At 41.6% G+C, this 21,948-nt stretch overlaps 2 protein-coding genes across 4 annotated transcripts; both read left to right on the forward strand.

Annotated features, from left to right (window-relative positions):
• The first annotated feature begins 300 nt into the window (after window positions 1-300).
• On the forward strand, window positions 301-16,076 carry LOC142384107 (cingulin-like protein 1). Its single transcript, XM_075470068.1, has 19 exons — window positions 301-381; window positions 2,605-3,600; window positions 3,674-3,768; window positions 5,956-6,061; window positions 6,167-6,262; window positions 6,363-6,511; window positions 7,601-7,742; window positions 7,848-8,060; window positions 8,143-8,349; window positions 8,506-8,610; window positions 8,705-8,857; window positions 9,078-9,248; window positions 9,570-9,722; window positions 12,715-12,804; window positions 13,620-13,703; window positions 14,283-14,407; window positions 14,696-14,804; window positions 14,899-15,062; window positions 15,167-16,076. Exons 2-19 carry the CDS (start codon window positions 2,632-2,634, stop codon window positions 15,243-15,245), a joined length of 3,210 nt encoding a protein of 1,069 aa, XP_075326183.1. The 5' UTR covers window positions 301-381; window positions 2,605-2,631; the 3' UTR covers window positions 15,246-16,076.
• A 169-nt stretch (window positions 16,077-16,245) lies between these two features.
• On the forward strand, window positions 16,246-21,457 carry LOC142384108 (aquaporin-9-like). Of its 3 annotated transcripts, XM_075470072.1 has the most exons (6): window positions 16,246-16,434; window positions 16,642-16,768; window positions 18,423-18,560; window positions 18,766-18,884; window positions 19,809-20,026; window positions 20,648-21,457. In XM_075470072.1, the coding sequence occupies exons 1-6, from the start codon at window positions 16,333-16,335 to the stop codon at window positions 20,853-20,855; spliced, it is 912 nt and encodes a 303-aa protein (XP_075326187.1). In that variant the 5' UTR covers window positions 16,246-16,332; the 3' UTR covers window positions 20,856-21,457. The 3 variants fall into 3 exon arrangements, with proteins under 3 accessions (XP_075326187.1, XP_075326186.1, XP_075326185.1); XM_075470071.1 differs by lacking the exon at window positions 16,246-16,434 and having other exon boundaries at window positions 16,531-16,768; XM_075470070.1 differs by lacking the exon at window positions 16,246-16,434 and having other exon boundaries at window positions 16,531-18,560.
• The last annotated feature ends 491 nt before the right edge of the window (window positions 21,458-21,948 follow it).

Raw genomic sequence — 21,948 nt, forward strand, 5'->3', positions numbered from 1 at the left:
TGCTTCCTCTAAAGTTAAGTTCAATGGTGACACATACAGAACTGCTGATAAACTGCTTTTTGTTTTCAAAAATAAGGAGTGGCATTAAACCTTAATCCTCTGGAAACCCGGGATGAGTCCAATTCCCATGCTGCTCGGGACTTCAGTAGATCATTATATTAGAATCATTTAAACAGTTAGTTCTGTTGTTCTTATCATGGGCTCCCACATCGTTGACACATTACATCACGTTGAGCACTAAGCAGCAGCAGTCACATGACGACAGAGCCGGGAGTGAACGCCTCTCTGAGCGGGGCAGAGTAGTCGTGTCCGGGCGGAGGCAGGCCAGTCTGATCGGACAGGAGAGGAAGACTCACCGCTCACACTGGACACACTCAGCGGGTAAGTTTCTGATCGATTGGGACCAAGATCCGCTCGAAGCTGCTGACTCTGTAGCGATTTACCATCTGCTGTGATCGGCAGTGCGTTTAAATATTTAGTTTGAACCTCTTTAAACTACATCTTTCCCACTTCCTGCTGGCATTCAACACTAAAACATAGTTTGTGTGTGTGTGTGTGTGTGTGTGTGTGTGTGTGTGTGTGTGTGTGTGTGTGTGTGTGATTGTGTCAAACACGATTTCTGATTTTTAATTAAAAAAACCTATATTTCTGTCCATTTGTCGTAGTGGAGTGAAATGAATGTAAAATTGGATAAAAGCAAGCAGTTGGACAGTTAGTATAGTTTACATACAGCTTACCTGCACAGTGAAATAAAGGAACAAATAAAATCTCCTGCCTTCACAATATAGTTGCCAAACGCTGAGAACTTGATTGTTACAGTCACTTTAATATAAGTAGAGCAGACTTTATACAGGTTTTCTTAGCTTTAAAGGATGTTTGAGTTGATGAATAATTTAGCTGTCAACAGAACATCCTCAGATGGATTGTAAAGCTGTTATTCATTTGGACATCCTCCAGTGAAAGTTACCCAACGTTCAACCACCAAAATAATTTATTAGCTGCTTTCTCACATCAGTGGAAGAGTCCACAAAAAAAGGGACTTTGAGATGGATTTATGTGTTAGTTACAAGATTAAAACATGCGTCCCATTGAAGGAGGATTTTCTGTAACCTGGCAACTCAAAATAATTACTGCCTTAAGGCTTAACTGTGAAGATGCTATAATACACACACAAATTTTCACAGAATTCAGGTTTAAAACAACCTAGTATTGCATCAGAATGTGTTTTTAGTTACATTTGGTCCATAAAGCAATTAATCTCTAAGTTTTAGAAAGGGGCCTCATTTTTGGAGGCACGTCATTGGAGCAGGGACTGTACCTCTCTGACAAGGTTTAGCGATTGTTGTTGAAAGTGTCTATTTCAACCCAAACCACAGCCCTTTCATGCCGACATAATTACTGTTGTCGCCCAAGTCTGATAAAAACAACTAATGGAAAAGTGAACGGAGTCTGGAAAAAATGGCAACAAGCCTGGAAATAACAGATGCATTTTAAGATTAAACAAAAAAGATTATCCTAACATGTTTGTAAAAGAAAAACTGAACTGCTTTTGAGTCTAAAAAGCATCAAATTCGTGGTGGGACAGAAACTTTTGCCTCCTGGGTGAACGTTATGTTAGCCTGGACACAACCACCCCACCAACCTCCTGACGCAGTCTTTAGCCAGGTTCATGCGACAAGTTTTTTTTCCACGCTTTTCAAAAGTTGGAGGTTGCTGAAAGGAGCCCCAATCTTGAGGCAGATGGGAGGAGTCAGTGTGGAGCTACAGCCAATGAGCACAAGGGACAGGATGAGGGGAAATTAGAGGGGGGATGAAATTTCAAAAAAGCATGGCGAGTTGACCACAGAGCGGGATTTCACATTGTTTTCCTTTTTCCTCCAATAGAAAACGACGAGTAAAAAATAACATATTTTGGGATTATGTTGGACTCTGATGAATTTAAGTTCTAGCGTGTGTGTGAGAGATTTCAAGTAACCTGGCAACACAAATGGCTTTTAACAAATCTATTAAAATCTGTGCATGATTTTTTTTTTTTATAAAGCAAACACTGAGTCCTGAGGAGATGGAGAATAATTAAAGAAGATTTTTGCTGATCATGTAAATGTGCTCCACTCTGTCATATTGTTCATTCAAAGTGTCCCTGCCCTGGATGGGGCTTTTAAGATGCTACCACACTGGTTACTACACAACACCTCTTGTGCTCGGGTGTTTCAGCCTCACAGTGGCGTATTTGTTGACAAACGTTTTCCTCCAGTGTCATGAAGCATGAAGTGGGTGACGACACCTCGGCGACCCCGGCCAGTTGTAGTCGTCATGCAGTTGGTTCGGCTTTGGCTGTACAATAGTGCCCTGTCATGAGCACACAGAAGGAGCTGTTTTCATTGCACAGCAATATCAGCCTCTCACCGGGTCTTCGTGTCTGTCTTTATGCTGGCTGAATTCAGCTGGGTGAGGAGCTCCCAGGATGTCTGTCAACCCCTCACCCTGCTTCAGTGTTTTGTAAACAGCTTATTTAGCCTGACCAGCCTGATGCATCAGTTTTCAATTCACTCTCCCATGCAGGGCCAGTTTCCTTTTTGACATGCCTATCTGTGTTTTCACTAGATTATCTGTGAATCCAGCAGAGGCAGGATGGAGTCTCGCAGCTCTTCGGATGTAAGGACACAGAAGGGCTACATCCTGCAGAACAGTCCCCGAGGCAGCCAAGACAACCAGTTTGGAGTGAGGGTCCAGGTTCAGGGCATCAAAGGTCAACCTTTCGTGGTTCTGAACAGCTCTGGACAGGAGAGCCACAAGGACGTTTCTGTCATAACTCACCAGGAAGGGTACAACCCGGGCATGGTGAGGAGGTCTGTGGATGAAAGACAGACTCCATCCGAGCCTCAGAGGTCTGCCAACTCTTCTGTGTTTCATTATCAGAAACACCCAGAGATCCTAAGACCTTATGACCCTGAAAGTAATAGCCTGAACCTCGTCACTCCTTCTCAAGCAGCCTCTCGGCCCGGGCAGCTGCATACTGGCCTTCCTTCTGAGAGAACCCAGACTGCTCATATAGCCAAGCCAAGGATCCCACTGCCCGCTGAGGGCCCAGAACTAGATCCAGCCGAGTTTACTCAAAACAAGATACCTCACTCAGGTGGGCATGTTCCTGCACGGTTCCCAACCACAGTGGACACAGACTCCATCGTGTCTGTAGGAAAGCTAATAAGCCAGTTTAACAGCAGTCTGCGGAGGGGAAGGGGTCCAAGGAATAGACTGGACCCGGAAGCGTGTCGGCGGTCACGCAGTGTGGACAGCAGTCAGTCCTCAGATTCCTCGTTGCCATCTTCTCCAAGCAGACCCTCATCCATGAAGGGCATCAGGGCAGAAACCCCAGGTGTGATATATCCTCCTGGCTCGGCCAGGGCTCGACTCCTTGGTGGAGAAGCCACTTTGACAAGAAAGGTGGAGGACAGTCAGCCGAGGACATTGTTCAAAGGACAACACGGCAAAGAGACTGTATCACTACAGGCTGCAAAACCTTCTCTCAGAGGAGAGAAACCCTCTGTGTCCAGGCCGTGCGATGATCAATCTGCTGAATCTGAAGAACGAGACGCACCGGTAAATTTTTTTTTGAAGAGCCAGAGTTTTCTTTTAAAAGCTCGTATTTATTTGCGGTATCTGTCCTAAACAGGTCACTCCTGATCTCCTGAAAGGGCGGCAAGACCTCTCAGCTGATCTAGCCGAAGACACAACAGGGCAAATACTGATCAATTTCCTGAAGGATGGGTAAGTGCCTCTCAGCTTTCTGCACTTTAAAGTCAGCAACAGCTGATGCAACCTATCATTGTACCTGTGTCCATGTTTAGCGAGCACCTCAGGTCTTGGGTTAAGTTGGAGCAGCAGGTCAACGTTTTGCGAGTATGTGACAATTTTAATCTGAACGGTAAATATGAAAAGACTTAAGGTTAGCTTAGCATTAGGACCGGGCCGCTTTATTTGTATAGCTTTTAAACGAACAAACTGCAAACAGGGAAGAATAGCTGTTGTGACGTTGTGCAAATTGAAAGAAAATACAGCCGCAAGCACCTATAAAGCTCTCTAAATAACAACTGAAATCATTTTATGTTTAACGTGACAAAAAAAGAGAAGGGTCGGAAAAAAAACTGCTGTTCTGGGTTATTTCTTGGCATTTAGCGTTAACCATCAAAAGTTAAACAAAAGAGATAAAACCTTCATGAGGTGTAGGGATCCTTGGCAAATATAAGCTGGTAGTTATATTGTTTTATGTTCGGCGTATAGATATATTTAAGGGGCATAAAAACGTTGGCGTAGTCTAACACGTCATCTCAATGATAAAATATCTTTGCATAAATACAACCCAAAACATTTACAGGTTTCCCAAAAGTAAGTAAGTGGAGAAGTAAAGCCTACTAAAAGTAGCTAAAGATTAGACAATGTAAAAAAAAACGACACTGAAATACTTTACTTGGTCCTTTATTAGTTCAGAAAAACATTGTTTCCAGTCAGTTGGATGAAAAAAAGATGGGTGTGCGCTCTGCTTTAATTGGAGACCGTGGACATAAGTCTGATCTCAATGTTGTGGATATAAAAGGAAATATGTCTGTTAATTTTGTGTGTCGTTGCACAAGCAAAAGGTATTTCTGAGGACCTCAGAAAAACACTGTTGATGGTGCTCATCAGGCAAGAAAGGGCAACAAAACCATATTGACACAGTTTGGACTCCACTAATCCACAGGCAGACAGATTGTGCTCAAATGGCGGGAATCAGATCACTCCAAAAACAAAGAGATTAAGTCTGTGGGGTCACAAAGAAACCCAGGCTTTCAACAACTTAAGACCTCTCGTATTGGGTAATACCAATGCTCTGATTCCACCATGAAGATAACACTGCAAACTACAAATTTTTCCTTGCGCTCCACAAAGAACATCGCTGCCGGTTTTGTCGCTTGACAAAGTTCACACAGTCAAACCGGAGGGCTCCTAGAAAATGACTTAATGTACAAACAGAACCAAAAGTGATCTGAATAAATGTAAAGTTTGAAAAACTCTGCATTCCAACATAGATGGTGGCGCTATTTTTGACGATTTGGGCATGTTTTAATTGATTGATGCAGCAATGGCTTCCGAATTATACCACCAATTCTAAAGGACAACTTTAGGATATCTGTCTGTAAACAGACTCTTGAGGTAAAGTGGATCATCCTGTAAGACACACAACCTGCTCTACCAAAGACAAATAAAGCCGTAGAGTAGGAATGGCCAGATCAAAGCTTTAAACTTAATCCAATAGGCCTTAAAGGGAGCAGAGCACGTGAGAAAAGCCATGGAAGTCTCAAGAGTCGAAGCTGTTTACGAGCTGCCATTCACAGATAAATAAATATTGGATCAATGTCCTAAATAAAGAAACGGACAGATTCTATACCATTAGAACAATTTAAATGAGTTGGGTTATTCAGTCTGTTTTTGAAAATGACTCTTCGTTTTCCATAAGACTGACCCTTTTTAACCCCGTCTCAAAGCTTTCTTTTAGTGATGAATTTGTGGTAGTGATCATGTGGTGGAGTAAGAATCTGGCTGCTGCTCCAGCTGTGCGCACTCATTCACGCAGTAGTCAGGAATGCAGAGCATGAACATGTTTTCTTTAACTGATAAAATAACTCCTTCACATGGAAAATGTCAAACATCCACCAGTGCCTGTTTTATGCCATTTTGAAATATTTGCTGAAATAGACCTATTATCTGCTGTAGACCTAAGACAGGTCAAGTAAAAAAAAAAAGGTTGCATGTTTTCTTTTGCCCATACCTTAACTAAGACAAATTCACACCTCTATGAGGTCCTGCGCTGCCATAAATCATGCTTTTACTCAGCAGCCGCTAAAATCTAATTCCGTCATCACACCCTATTCATACTCTTACCATGTTTGTGACCTTTTTTTGTTTTTTGCTTCTCAGGACGACCGATGATGACTCCACCATCCAAAGAAAAGTCAACTTGCTGCTTGCAAGAATAAACAAGCTCAAATGGAGGACAGCTGAGAGTGTGGAGGAGGAGGAGAAAGTGAGATGTTACCAAAGTTGACCGCTGTTCAGCATAATTTATGTCTTTGGTTTACACCCCTGATGACATTGTGGATTGTTGGATGTCTCTTTTTCAAATATGTAGGTATATGCAACGGAGGCGAAGCTGCTGCAGGACAAACGGGCAGCTCTGGAAAAAGAAGTGTCTCAATTAAAGCAAAAGCTGGAAATTGAGATAAAGGTGTTGCACAACTCCCCATCCTGCTGATTCAACTCCCAACAACTCACTTCCCGTTCCTGTGACTCATTCTGTTCCCTTCTTTTGTTCTTGTGTTGTGCAGAATGAAATGACTTTAGCCAAGGCATTTGAGAAGGCAAGGACTGAGAAGAGGAAACTTCAGGAGGAGTTGACCAAAAGTCAGGCAGAGCTCTCCAAACTCAGGAACAAACTTGCTGAAATTGAGGCAGAACTTCAGTCTACCAAACAGGAGTAAGCACAGTTTGAAAGTAAAGCACTGTTTATTGAAGATACTCAAAATCTGTTTTTCTTCTCTTCAGTTTAATAGAAATGGACACTGTTTGTGCGGGTCATTGGCATCTGGTTACAGGAATACTCTATCTGTTGTGCTGATACTCTTTCTTAGAGTCAAACAACAAAGTTGTTGCCATTTTCACACAATATCAAGCAGGGCAAGCTGTTAGTTAGATTAGCGTAGAATAAAGAGTAGAACCAGGATAAGCTGTCCTGCTTTTCTTGTGTTTCAAATACATCGAAAAGACGTGGCCATCAAACAGGCCAGGGGGCTCAGGCACCAGGTAGTTCCTGTCCTCTAAAAGTTTTTGCTCCTGACCTTTGAGCCACATGATTCACATAAAAACAGCATGTGCTTTTCTTTTATATGGATCAAATGAATAAGATTTGATGTGAGCTATAGAGGAGCTGACATGTAGATTCTGTCGCATTTGGACAGAGCCAGGCTAACTGTTTACCCAGTGCCATTCTATTGTTAAACCAAGCTAACAACCTGCTGGCAGTAGCTCCATGTTTACTATAAAGACAAAGAGCATCCTTGATCTGCTCAACTAATGCTTTGCAAAATACCAAATAAGTATATTCTTAAGATTGACCTAACTGTTTCTCTACAGAAGACCTCTTATGCAGATTTTCAACTCGCACTTTGAAAATTCTAATGTATCTCACACTGGACCATTATGTAGCAAAACAGTTTAGCCCCCTGTCTTTTTAAGGCCCCTTCTTAAAAGACACATCAATTAATGTATTGGAGGCAAAGTATAACAAGGTATCTTGCCCAAGGACACTTGAACACACAAATTGGAGAAGCTGTGGATCAAACTGCCAACCTTCCACTTGGCAGATGATCGCTCTTCCACACTTGTGTTACAGCTGCTCCAAAAAACAACAAGCGGATATAAACTAAACAGAATACCATGCACCTTGGCTGAATGCCATATTTCACTTTCTTTAATTTAGCATCTTCATGTAACCTTAAAGAAGGGCAAGCAAGCTTTTCTCCTAGATCTCAAATGTGTATCTCCTGCATTTATGTCATGTTGTTAGGCTGACTGAGATGAAGTCAGAGAAAGAAAGATCTAAGGCACAGATGAAAGACCTTCAGCAGCAGCTGTCTGAGATGCATGATGAGTTGGACCAAGCAAAGAGGGCAGAAGTGATAAATACAGAAAAAGAAGTCCTTCTTCGGGTAAGTAAAACCACATGGAGCAGAAAAAACTCCCAAATCAGCAGCAGCTGGAAAAGTTTCTTACCTGACCTGTGACTTTTTGTTTGCTGGGGTTCTATTTGTCAGGATTTGGCACAGCTGCGTGGGGACTTTCACGAGATACTACAGGTGAAGGAGGAGCAGGAGGAGGTGCTGCACCACACAGAGAGGGAACTTAGTGACCTGAAGGGGGCGCTTAAAGAGGAGGTGCAGACTCATGATCAATACATAGCTGCTCTGAAGGAAGAATATGATCAGGAGATTGAGAAGCTGCTAAGGGATTTAGACGTTGCTAAAGAGGTAAAAGAGAGTCTATTTTCAAGCTGTAATAATGTGTTTTGTTTTAACTTTGATCAATTGACTTCTTTATTCTATCTCCTAGAGCAATGCTATGCTGGGTCAGGAAAAGGTTGTTGCAGAGGAGGAGAGAGGTACAGTTAAGGTGCAGCTGAAGGAGCTCAGCCAGGTGAGAGATCAGCTGAGAGGAAAGGTCAGAGAACTCAACGACAGGGTGGAGCAACTGAGTCGGGCGAGCCAGGAGTCGAAAACCACAGAGAGACTGATGGAGCAGAGAGCAAAGCAGCTGGAGGTGGGGAGAAGATGTGGGTGGTGATAGAGAGATATAGCTGAAACAAACATGAGCATAATATTTGATTTAATTTTGGTTTCTAGATTCCTTTGATCAGAGTTTATCCCACAAACTAGATCATTTTCACATATCCTGTTTGTTCCCCTTCTTCCTCAGAGGGAAAAGCAGCAGGTGGAGGAGATGCTGAATGATGTGAGGAAGAACGAGGAGGAGATGTGTCAGTCTAACCAGTCTTTGCTTTCTCGCTTGGAAGATGTGCAGGTGACAAGACACAAATGTTCCGAATAAATAGCCAAATAAATTAACATAATTGATGTCTAGACATGGGACCGTGGATTATTCCTTTGTTTTTTAGAGTAAGCTGTCTAAACTAAACCATGAACACAAGGAGCTGAAAGAGAAACTCAAGGAAGAGAGGAAACAAATCGAGGAGCTGTGGAGGGAAAAAACTGAACTAGAGGATGAGAGGAGCCTACAAGACAGGACTATGGAGCAACTGCAGAGGAAGGTGAGAAGTGAAAGTGTTCTCTTTCTGACTCACAAGGACCCATCCTTGTGAGAGAATTCCACATATTTCAGGAACCAAGTGAAGCTTGAAAAACTGTTTTAAACAGACTTTTTAGGCATGAGATCAGCAGAAACAGCCAATAATTTGTGTGCTTACATGCTTCTTTAATCCCACATGTCCATATACTGTATCTGAGCTCTCTGCTTATCTGTCCCTTCAGATGAATAACATCATGGAGGAGTGCGAGGTGTCTACAGATGTACTTCAGAACCAGGTCGATGAGGCCAAAGAGAGGAGTCAGAGGGAGTTGGCTGAGCTGCGGAGACAGCTGCAGGAAAAGGGAGCAGAGCTGGAGAAATCCAGACAGGCAGCCAAAAAACTGCAGGAAGAGGTGTGGTACTCATTGTCTCGGATTCATCATTTTGATTGGCTCAGCTGTCCGAGTCCCCGATTAAATAACAAATCAAATACAAATTGAAAAAGATTTATTTTCCAATATCTTTGATGTTATTTTTCCCTTCATATTTATGATAAGGGGCTCGTAAATCAAATCTTTTAAAGTTTTGTGTAACGTGTGTAAACAAGAGATTCAATTAAAATGACACGAAGATCAGACAGAACTTTAACAGGCGGACTCCCCACTTCTCGCCATCAATGCATGCTGCTTTATCTTGATTTACTTGTTTGAGTTTCTGGTCTGTTCTCTGGCCAGCTGCTTCCTTTGGAGGAGGATCTGCGGCAGTGTCGCAGGGAGCAGCAGGAGGCCCAGCTGAGGGGGAGGCAGCTGGAGCAGAGGGTGGGGGAGCTGGAGGAGAGGAACGGGGCCTCACTGGAGGAGCGAGAGCGGCAGGTCAAACTCATGGAGGTATTCCAGTTCTAAAGGAACATTACAAACAACGTGCATATAAGTGAGGTGTCACCGTTGGGTGAAAACAAAAGCAGAAAGATAAAAGCGCGTCAAAATGCTGCCCCTGTGATTTGCTCCCTCTTTACTGATTCTAACCTGCAAAAAATGTCATTCTTACTGCTTTTTTTAACATTTGTTTGCAATTCATAAACATTTGATAAATAGTTTACATAGTATTCATTCAAAGTAAGAATATTTGATAGTACTACAACAATGTTTTGCTATGTTTGTCTTTTAGTATACACCCACCACACTGACCTCCGTTTGCTTTATCTCACAGGGAGAGATCTCCTTACAGCTACAATATAGTGTGTTTTAAATCTTAAATGTTTATGTGGTGCTTATAAATCATAAATAAAGAGACTTAAAATGAGGAGTTTACAACAGTCGTTTATAGGTGCAATGGTCTTTTTGTTTAGATTATTGATACTCTTATGTCCTGAAAAACAGGATGAGACCCATAAATGTTGCTTTGTACAGTTTTAAACGGACAATCAAATCAAATCAAATCCAATTTATTTGTATAGCAAATTTCATGTACGAAACAATTGTAAGTGCTTTACATAAAATAAAAGCATTGCAGCAGGGAGTGGAAGAAGCATTAAAAATACATAAAAGAATATGAAGAGAAACAAATAAAATAATTTAAATGAATTTAAAAACAAGCAACAGTCCAGATAAGTTCAAAGATAGCGTGCAGATTTCATGCATAGACACATGAGAACAGAAATGTTTTTAGCCTGGATTTAAAAATGTCTCCATTTGGTGAAAGTTTAATCTCCACTGGCAGTTTGTTCCACTTGTTTGCAGCATAACAGCTAAATGCTGCTTCTCCATGTTTAGTCTGGACTCTGGACTGGACCAGCTGACCTGAGTCCTTGGATCTAAGAGCTCTGCTCGGTTTATATTCTCTGAACATATCACAGATGTATTTTGGCCCTAAACCGTTCTGGGATTTGTAAACCATCAGCAGGCTTTTAAAATCTATTCTGTGACTGACTGGAAGCCAGTATAAAGATTTTAAAACTGGTGTGATGTGTTCAGATCTCTTAGTCCGGGTTAAAACTCTAGCAGCAGCGTTCTGGATGAGCTGCAGATGTTTAATGCTCTTTTTGGGAAGTCCAGTTAAAAGAGCATTACAGTAATGGAGTCTACTGGAGATGAATGCATGGATGAGTTTCTCCTGGTCTGTTTGGGAGAGGAAACCTTTAATTCTGTTGATATTTCTGAGGTGGTAAAAAGCTGCCTTGGTGACAGCTTTGATGTGGCTGCTGAAAGTCAGATCTGAGTCTATCAACACTCCGAGGTTACCAACTTGGTCAGTGATTGTAAGGTCCCGAGTCTCAAGATATTTACCAACGCTGACCCTCTTCTCTTTGCTACCAAACAGAATGATCTCAGTTTTGTCTTCATTTAATTGTAGAAAATTCTCTCTCATCCAGGTGTTTATTTCCTCCAGACACTGACACAGTACGTCTGCTGAGCTGCAGTCGTCCGGTGACAGAGACACATAAAGTTGTGTATCGTCTGCATAACTGTGATAATTGATGTTAAAATTCTGCAATATCTGACCCAAAGGGAGCATATACAAGTTAAACAGAAGAGGTCCAAGAATTGACCCCTGGGGGACTCCACAAGTCATGGCCACTCGCTCAGATTCATAGTAGCCAATTGTAACAAAATAACTCTGGCCTTCTAAGTAGGACCTGAACCAGTTAAGGACCGCTCCAGAAAGTCCAGCCCAGTTTTCCAGCCTGTGCAACATGATTCTGTGATCTACAGCATCAAACACAGCGCTGAGATCCAACAGAACCAGGACTGAAACATTACCAGAATCAGTATTCAACCTGATGTCGTTTAACACTTTGACCAGAGCTGTTTCAGTGCTGTGATGACGTCTGAAGCCTGATTGAAAGTTATCAAGACTTCCACTTTCATTCAGAAAGTCCTTGAGCTGGTTAAATAAAACTTTCTCAATAATCTTGGATATAAAAGAGAGGTTAGAGACAGGTCTGTAGTTGTTCATCATAGAGGCGTCTAGAGTTCTCTTCTTTAGGAGTGGCTTAATGGCAGCTGTCTTTAGTGACTTGGGAAAAATGCCTGATGCCAGTGAGCTGTTAACTATTTGTAGGAGATCACTTTCTACTAATCCTAAAACCAAATGATATAAAACACATCTGCGCTCGGAGCAGATCTAATCCTTGAATGGATTCTCATTGGAGCATACATTCAGACTTTATTTTAAGTTTCAGATAAGCAAACAAAGCGCTTCGTAGAACCTAGCAGGCTCTTTGTATGTGGACATTTTATCATTTGATTCTTTGTCACAGTAACTCCACAATTTGACCGCAACATGTGCAAATAAAACAAATACTGTTTATGCGGACGCACTACAAATACGATTAAACACAGCATCAACAGTTTGGAGCCAAGTGCTGAGTCTTGTGGGAATCCCACAAATAATCCTCCCTTAGATTTGACTTTTCCCACACTGATAGCTATCATGAAGGTAACTCCGTAGTCATAAACGTGCAGTACCTCTAATGCAACATCTCTCTCTGTTTTCAAGTGTTTATCTGTTCAGATGCCTGTACCATAGCCCGTCTCAGCTCTGTTCTTTCTGCTGATTACAAAACATTACACAAGAGCATGCTCACTGTTGACACTGCATATCAACCGAGGAAGCTCATGTTGACTGTAAAAAGCTATCAGACCTGTCTGAGAGTTCCAAGAGATCCTCTTTCTCCCCCACCAACACTTTCCTTCGTCAAACACTTACTGCAACAGAAAAACATGTATGAAATCCATTGATTACTGTTGTAATGTTTTTCGTTATGCATTTGAAATACATCACTGCCCACACCCCAGAGCCTTGTCTTATCTGCTTTGCTGGTCGACATGACAGCATATCACAACGTGTAATATTTGTCATGTGTTCCCCTCCTCTCAGGGGCGTATCAGTCAGCTGGAAGAGGATCTTGATGAAGAGCACAGCAGTGCTGACCGCCTGATGGAGCGCCTAGACAAAACCAAAGAGCAGGCATGTTTCACTGATGCTTTCTTGTGTCTTTTTCTTCTTTTTTTTTTGAAGACAAAGCTCTCATTTTGCATTAGCAAACATTCATAAATTTTCCCACTACATCCTATCACTCATATAATTACTGTTTCCAGTATGACGACTCAGCTCTACATCTGTTTTCAATATAAACAGATGAAGGGCGGAGAGCTCAGATTTCCCCCCCAGACAATGACAGCTGCTGATTGGTGCGTTGAACCTGGCTGGGAAACAACTATTTTTCCTCATGTTCAGTTATAACTCACTACGAGAGGTCTGATATATGTGATGTACCTTCAAATATTATCAGAAGAGACTCATATATTCAGCGTCCATGTGAAGTAGGCCACCGTTCTCTGGAACAAAGTGGTGCAGACTAATTGAAACAAAGCACTTATTTTGGGTCCAGCGCAAAGACAAAAACAGCGAACAAATGTGAACCAGCTATTCACACTCCCTTCACTGGGCCTCTAGATGTTGTTAGTGACGAGATGTACTTCGATCTGATGTGGCCACTCAAACCAGACAGCATTTCCTGTGAAGTCAGGATTTATGCTGAACGTGTTTGTCACCTGATCTTGTCCTGTGTGATACCAAACAGCCATGTTTTCTGTCAATATTGAAGGAGAAACAAATGAGGGGTTAGCTCATATTAAGCTCTGTGGTTATAAGTTGGCACTAAGAATAAGTGGTTCAGTGTCCACATGTCTAACTGTGTTAACTCATTAAACAGTTGTGCTTTTTAATTGGGATTGAACGCTAAAAACCATGTTTCTCTCCGGGGTTGGTGTGTGTGACAGATGGATCAGATGAGGAGCGAGCTGGTGCAGGAGCGGGCGTTTAGGCAGGACCTAGAGTGTGACAAGATGAGCATGGAGAGGCAGGTAATGGTCCCTGCCCCCTCACACTGCAACACTGAGTAAGAGGAGTTAGAGGCCAGACTTAAGCTGGGAGGGCCTCTGCTCTGTCTCACGATTTATAAGAAAAAAGACTGCGGTCTGTTCATCCTTAGGCTATATTCTGCCTCTCTGCCAAGTCACATGAAATTCATACAGGTAGCTTCTGTGTGGTCTTGAGACAAGCAAACAAACAAACCGTATGTCTGCCCAATCATTTCTCAATTAAAAGTTCTTGAAGATAATCCTTGAGACCAACAATGAACATACGTCTGGTTTGTGATCCTTTATGGCTTGTTAACACTTTTTTAAAAAACCCACTCATTTTGAGACTTTTATTAGACAGATTCACATGGTCAAAGTTTAACTTGGGTCAGCTTCTACTAGTTTTTATTTTCAAACTTCTTCATCTGAAGTCAATTGTGAAATTAGGAACTAAGCATCTGAAAGTGAAACTTAAAATCAAGTGCGAAAACAAAAAACAAAAAAACTGGGCTCAGCCGATGAAGTGTGACGCTGCAGTGCTATTAGAAAAAAAAAAAATAAAATAAGTGTTTCCTCGATCAGAATAAAGACTTGAAGAGCAGACTGACTCATCTGGAAGGATCGCAGAGAACCAATCAGGATTCACTCGTCTCCAAACTCAACAGCCGCATCCAGGAACTGGAGGAGAGGCTGCAAGGAGAAGAGAGGTGAGCAACTACACATTCAAATATGAACTCAGACCTGTTAATGCTGTCTAATAGAAATATTTGTTTATTAACAGATACATATACAAAGTATGTACGTGTCACTGTAGGATAATACTGTGGATAAAAGCTCCATCCTATATGTAGTGCTGGCTGTCGAAGCTGAACCCACTCATATATCACTTTCCCTATGGTTGTAAGAGTGAGAGTATCTCTCATCCAAACACAGAAGGGTGTTTGGTTACAGGGCGCTGCAGCAGCTATCTGATCTCTTGGTGCTTTTGCTCTCAGGGACAACAACAACCTGCAACAAGTCAGCCGTAAGCTGGAGCGCAGGGTGAAGGAGATGAGGATGCAGGCGGATGAGGAGCGCATCAACCTGCAGAGCCAGACAGATCAGGTATGCACATCTGAGAACATTGAGAAATAGAAATGAACCTGAGAGCAGGAGACTTGACTCATCATTCAGTTTCTCACTTTGGTGAACACGGCAGCTGACTCAGAGGCTGAAGACGGCGAAGAGGCAGATGGACGAGGCAGAGGGGGAGATCGAGCGTCTGGAGCACGCTAAAAAGAAGCTGCAAAGAGAACTTGATGAGCAGATGGAGGCCAACGAGCAGCTCCATGGCCAGCTAAGTGCACTGCGGAATGAGATGAGGTGACGTTCTGCCGTTGATATTCTGTTGCGTTAAATCATGTTGTCATGCAGCTCTTCAAATTTCATCCTTCATCTTTCAAATTTTTTTTCTTTTGCATCAACAGGCGAAAGAAGAAATCCCCTTCCATCATCAAGGTTGTGGATGATGATGTGAATGACATGGATGACTTTGGATCTGACTGAGTGACTGACCTGGAACAATGAACTGAACAGACATTTATGGACTCAGTAGAGCAACGTTGGACGTACTATGAAGAAATATTGAAGCTGATTCAGTTAACAACTCAGGTGTGACTTTTCCAGTTTGATTTATATGGCATCTTGCCAAGGCTGACCTCTTGTGGAATTATTTATAACTACACATTTCAAAACGGCAGGCCAATGCAGACTTATTTTTCAGAATGATTTATGTTTTATCTTGTAAATTATTCTGCTACTGCGTGAATTAAGATGGCAATTAAGATTAAACTACAAATCTTGAATAAATAACCAAATGTATTAAAATCGGGGCTGCACGGAGGTGTGGTGGTTTGCACCGTCGCCTCACAGCGAAAGGGTTCCAGATTCAACTCCCAGCTGGGGCTTTTCTGTGTGGAGTTTGCATGTTCCCTCTGTGTATGCGTAGGTTCTCTCCGGGTACTCCAGCTTCCTCCCACTGTCCTTAAAAACATGTATGTTAGGTTAATTGGTGTCTCTAAAATTGCCCTTAGGACTGAGTGTGAGCATGTGTGGTTGTTTGTCTCTGTGTGGCCCTGTGATGGACTGGCAACCTGTCCAGGGTGTACCCTGCCTCTTGCCCGATGACAGCTGGGATAGACTCCAGCCCCCCCCCCCCCCCCCCGCGTCCAAACCAACGGATTAATAGAATAGAATTATACATTATAGAAAATGGATGGATGGATGGATATTAAAATCCTTTTTCAATATTTGCCAGTGTGTCTTACAGAAACTGAAATAAATGCAGCTGTGTGATGTTTCTGCAGATTTGACTGTTTTTGACCACAAATAAACAAAGAAATTAATATTCTCATATTTGCATGTAAAATTAATTTAATAAAAAAATATATATATAGATGTATATGCCTGTCATCCTGCTTGCTGCCTACTGTAAAAAAAAAACTGTTGAGTTGAGGAGGACAGAGAGTTCATGAATCAATGGTCGATGCTGAATGGCTGCAGCAGTGCAGAGGTGGAGATTTGATTCTGATCAGCTCCAGAAGTGTCACCGCTGGATGTCTGGCAGTTTTAACAATTACAGGCGCAGTGATACATGGAAGAACAACACAAGAGAAGTATGAGGCAACATTGTGTTCTCAAACATGGAATATTCAAGGAATTCCTGGCAGAATTCCTTGGGACTTTTGTCTTGGTTGTAAGTATAATTTTTCCTCAAAAATCTAAAATGTTGCACCCTCTACAGTATTTGAAATGGTTTCAAGTTACAGATGAAGTTTAGGAATGTTCAGTAAGCTCTTTCATTAAGTTATCCAAGAGTTGGTGTTTTTTTTTAGCTTTACCTTTTTAGTTTTTTTGAAAGATGTCTTTCAAACCTGTTGTTATCTTCCTTTGTATTTGTTAGTTGTTTGGTTGTGGCTCAGTTGCTCAGACTGTCCTGAGTCGAAACACCCTGGGAGAACCTCTTACCGTCCACATCGGCTTCTCTGTGGGCCTCATGATGGCAGCGTATGTGGCTGGTGGAGTGTCAGGTAAATGTGCTTTCATCTAGCTCTTCTGTTATTAATTATCTAGCAGAAATACTCCTCCAGCTAAGCTTGAAACTTTGCCACTTTGAATTCGATACACTTGGTGTAGACGAGTACACTTTGATAATCAAAGGTCAACGCATGACATCCTGTCAAATCTGCTGAACAAATGTATAAATGGGATGGTTATAATGAACTTGTCATTTGCATACTGGGCACCTTTGCTGCCACTGCTTCACAATACAGACATGTTTATGTTTGAAACAATTCATGGTTATTAGAAACAACTTCTGCCAGAGGATGTAGTACAATGTGACGCAGCTCTCTTGGATGTGCTGTAATGAAACATTTGTTTCTCATGAGGCTTGCTGCTTGTAATCATAAAACTTTATAGCTTCCCATATAGCCATGTGCCACCTCCACAGCTCCAGTGTCAGCAGTAACGTGCCACTTCCCTGTCCAGATTAAATGAATATGCGCTGACCATTGATTTATTAGCACTAGCCTACAGCCTCTCTGGGGTTGTACATAACCCTGGGCAATAAATGTCCTCCAAAAGCCATTGATTAGAGGCTTCTGCCTCTGACAGAGACCAGGCTCAGTCCAGCAGAGAATACTCGCCTCGTCTGCAGCCTGATGCCAAATCAAAAGACCAACAGCATTTCATGAAGACACAGACCCCACAACTCAGAAACAAAGGTGAACGACCTGTGTAAAGAGTGGCTTGCATTAAAATCTACTGCCAACTATATCTCCCACGTATATTTGTCCAAAAACATCTTTTCAGTTCCTGAGAAATATTTTCCATCTGATCGTAGCAGCAGTGTGGAGCTATTGCTTCAGTAAGTGTAAGAAAGTGGATAACATCTTGGAATCTCCTGAGATATACAGCTTAGGACCACATGCAAACACCATTATTGTTACATACACCACCTTAACGGTAATTCCTCATCAAGAATTGGTGGATTTTGGGGGATGTTCATACCACCTAAATATTTAAACATTTCCAGCAGGTTTGAGAATCTTTTGATATAAAACACGCCGGGTCCAGTAGAAAAGGTTCAAAGCTATAAGTCACCCTCGGATGTCTCATCATTTTCAGGGTATTACAGCAGATCTCATTCCATCTGTGATCATAACTTGGTACATCCAAATTCCTTTCCCAGCCAAAATGTAGTCCTCTAAACTCCAAAAGCATTGCACAAAATTTAGACATATCACATTCCTCAGCAAATTTTTTTTTTTAAATGTCCTGAAAAATGTTGGGCTCCCCAATGAGTCTAAGATCATTTGCAACATGTGACTTGGCTTAAGATATCTCCAGAACTGAGCTTTAAGAAAATTATCTGTTGATTCTGGTTAATGATGCATGTGTATTGGTGCAATATAAATCTAATGATAATTAGAATACTCTTTTCCACCAATTCTTTTCAAGATTAATGATTGTTTTTTGAGGGTGAATTTGTAATCAGTGACCATTATTCTGCTTTATTCGTCTTGGATGTGCATAATAAAAACCCTGAATGGCGTGGGGCTGCTCCCCTTCTGCTGCTTCTCGTAAATGTGATGGCTTCACTAATTACGGGGTGGATGTTATGCCAGCCAGCCCCCACCCACTGCACCCCTCTGTCACTCTCTGGTTTGTTCTCTGTCCCAGGAGGCCATGTGAACCCTGCTGTGTCTCTGGCCATGGTGGTTCTGGGTAAACTGAAGATCTGGAAGTTTCCCTTCTATGTCATCGCTCAGTTTCTTGGTGCTTTTGCAGGAGCTGCTGCAGTGTTCGGGTTATACTATGGTGAACTATCCTTTACATTTTGTTTTTTATAAAACCATAGCATGATAGTTGTTACTAACGGAAGTGCTTATGTGCTTCATGTCTCCAAAGATTGGAGAGAGTCAACTCTTAGATGTTGCAGTCAAAGCATTTCAGCTGCATGCTTATATAAGAATCAACACGATGCCTGTGCACACTTAGCTATGTCTAGTTGTCCTCGTCACAGATGCTTTCATGGACTTCACCAGTGGGATTCTGTCAGTGACTGGAATCAATGCAACAGCTCACATTTTTGCCTCATACCCTGCGAGACACCTGTCAGTCCTCGGCGGCTTCATCGATCAGGTGAGCTCTGGTCGCCATGACCCAATGACCTCCCCTCTTTTGTGCACCGCTGCTCCTGCTCAGCCTCTAAATAGTGCAAAGTCTGGGAAATGTGGCTAATGCAGCATTGATTGCCCCAATTAGTCTGAGAACACCCCCTCTTTTGCTTGGTTTGTGTCCAATGACCCATTTTCTGGCATTCACTGGAAGGTCAGACACACTTAACACCATTTTCAGTTTGTTTAGTTGGTGGCAGAATCCACAAATAACATGTCTACTATTGCAAACTACGTCAGGTGAGCCGCTGAGATAAGTAGAACCAGTCAAGCCAATAATGTCATCAAATAAAGACTAAACATAACGGTTATTAAACACCAACACGATTTAGATTACTTAGATTTATCACATTTGTTAACTCGGTCCATGAAGCCACTGTACTCATGATAACAGAGCTCAAGATTTAAGATTCAAGATTTAGAACCTTTATTTGTCCCTGTGGGGCAACTGATTAACTGATCTATTGTGAACATCCATAATCTTTGTCAGTCGGTACACAGCTGAAAGTTTGTGTAATGGTTGGTTCACTCAGTTTTATGCTTTTATCTGCAGTATACAAGGTACTGTTGTCAACACACCGTAAATCACCAGGAGTTTCATAACACTGTATCCAGTTTGGAAAAATCTAAATATTACTGTGAGAATATTGTTGATCATATTTTTAGTGTCTGACAACTTTACAGATAAACTCTCCATGTTTTGTGTTCTTCTTTTTGTTTGTATTTGAAGTATTTAAATGATTGTGAAAGATGCAAAATATGATATTAAGTCACATAAAGTAACTATATGCATGTGCAGAAGGGCTTGGGCTTACATCAAATAAATGTAATATATATTCCTTAATAACAAGTTTTGATTTATCAAATAAGAGCTGTTGTACTTCTACAGGTGGTGGGGACAGGTATGCTAGTTCTGTGTATTCTTGCTATCATCGATGGTGGAAACATCGGAGCTCCTAAAGGCGTAGAGCCGCTGGCTATTGGCCTGATCATCATGGCCATTGGTGTGTCCATGGGACTCAACTGTGGTTACCCCCTGAACCCCGCCAGAGACCTGGGACCCCGGCTGTTCACAGCAGTGGCAGGATGGGGGATGGACGTCTTTAGGTAAGTGAAGATCAGGATTTTGCTTTTAATTCTAGTGTCTATGTTAAGTCTACTGTGTAATTTATATCCTGTTCAGTAGTATTGTTAAATACAATAAAATGTGACAATGTGATTAAAGCAAAAGCAATGAGGAATAAACTTAAAAATTAAAAGTGTCTAAATGTGTTAGTGTGAATTACACTCATAATATATACATATATATATATATGTATATAACATATTAATTATGGATTAAACCAACATCAGTTATAGGATGTTGGTTTGTTTGTTTAACTTTGTGATGTTTTGTTTTATTTATCAAGAAAATAGTTTTGTTGTTTCAACACATATATAAAGATAAAAATGTGTCATAGTTGGCATATGAACATTATGTGCACGTATAAATACTGAGATGCCTGCTTTGCCCCAAATCCTCCAAATGTCCCTCCATGCCTTTATTTGGATGTTTATTGAAGTAAACCCTGACATGTTGTATTATATAAAGTCACATGCTCCCACCAGAGCAGTCGATGTCCGTGAACGATCCAGTGATGGCACCAGTCATCTACAGCGGCGTTTTTGCAAGTGGCTGGTGTGACTGCCAGTTTCGTGTTTGACTCTTTTCTCTTTCGGTGCTTACAGTACTGCAGACTATTGGTGGTGGATCCCAGTGGCAGGGCCCATGGTTGGGGGCGTGGTTGCGGCTGTCGTCTACCTCCTGTTCATCGAGCTTCACCACCCCCACGATGAGTCCGAGAAGCAGCAAGAGGAGGAGGAAGAGGAGGAGGAGGATGAAGACGACGAGGACAGCAGTCTGAAGGACAAATATGAGATGATTAACATGAGTTAGGAAGCCACTGACCCTCACTACCAACTGTTTTTTTACCAACAACCAGATGAAGAACAGCCAGCACAGTTCCCATGTGTAAGGACAAGCTCCCCGTTTCAGTTTGCTCTTATTAATAGCAAAATAGGCTGTAGTTCCACTGGTTGCCTTCATGCTCTACAGAGACAAGCTTCTCAGCCCAGTGCTGACAACTCCTCAGGTCCAAAAGAAGTCAAATGAATTAGGAAATGTCATGTAATCTGCAGCTGAATAACACCACAGATATTCTTTTGGTCTGTACTGTGGGCAAAATAGTGAACTCTTCAGTTTCAACTTTTTTTCATGTTCCCTAAACGTTTGAAGATTCCAGTCCTGCGTGTTTCACATTGTAAACTGAATTGTTAACGCCGCATATGTGTTGTACATATTGTACTGTGCGTGTAGAGGAAGTTCCCCCCGAAAACCGAATAATAGCTGGACGTGCATGCAGGTATCCTTTTAGCTCTGGTCCTGTTTACCTCAGTGATGTTATCTTATGTTGATATTAACTTTAAAATTTGTTCTTCTGACTTTTTTTCACATCACGAGGAACTCTCTCTGGTGTTCATTTTTCAGTTTGTTTCACTCAGCGTTGTTTGTCTACATTAAAGTTTGTACAAATAAGTTCTTAAGAGGCATCTCAGTTTATTTCACCTCTGCATTTGCCACTGAAAACACTGATGCACTTGACCTAAAACGCAGCAAAATGGGTTAGCTTATATAGACATACATATATGACCATATGTTTGCTCAAATGCTGCTCAGAGTCAGAAGTATTACTGATATGTAAGTTTAAGAATCTCACATCAAACAGTCTCAGAGGGATGCCTGATATCACTTCTACTAGGAACCTCAGTGGATGTCACCATTACCTGAGATTTAGATTAGGTTTAAGAAGTAAAAGGGATGTGGTTATACATAATAAGATGTGTTTAAGGGGAAAAGAAGAAAGGGCTTTGTTACATCTTTGGCAGGTGATAGAACCATTTTAACCCTAATAAATATCCTCATTTGAATGGACTCTGTTACTAGTAAAAGTTCTAATTTTCAAATTTGTGCTTGAATGAAAGTTCCATTA

The sequence above is a fragment of the Odontesthes bonariensis genome, chromosome 7 (assembly GCF_027942865.1).
Source record: "Odontesthes bonariensis isolate fOdoBon6 chromosome 7, fOdoBon6.hap1, whole genome shotgun sequence".
In the NCBI taxonomy this organism is placed as follows: domain Eukaryota; kingdom Metazoa; phylum Chordata; class Actinopteri; order Atheriniformes; family Atherinopsidae; genus Odontesthes; species Odontesthes bonariensis.

Coding starts and splice junctions, on each gene's coding strand:
- LOC142384107 (XM_075470068.1), top strand. CDS start 2,632: ATGGAGTCTCGCAGCTCTTCGGATGTAAGGACACAGAAGGGCTACATC. Junction 8,858..9,077: donor TGGAGCAACTGCAGAGGAAG/GTGAGAAGTGAA, acceptor CTGTCCCTTCAG/ATGAATAACATCATGGAGGA. Junction 12,805..13,619: donor TAGACAAAACCAAAGAGCAG/GCATGTTTCACT, acceptor TGTGTGTGACAG/ATGGATCAGATGAGGAGCGA.
- LOC142384108 (XM_075470072.1), top strand. CDS start 16,333: ATGGAAGAACAACACAAGAGAAGTATGAGGCAACATTGTGTTCTCAAA. Junction 18,885..19,808: donor TCGGCGGCTTCATCGATCAG/GTGAGCTCTGGT, acceptor GTACTTCTACAG/GTGGTGGGGACAGGTATGCT. Junction 20,027..20,647: donor TGGGGGATGGACGTCTTTAG/GTAAGTGAAGAT, acceptor CGGTGCTTACAG/TACTGCAGACTATTGGTGGT.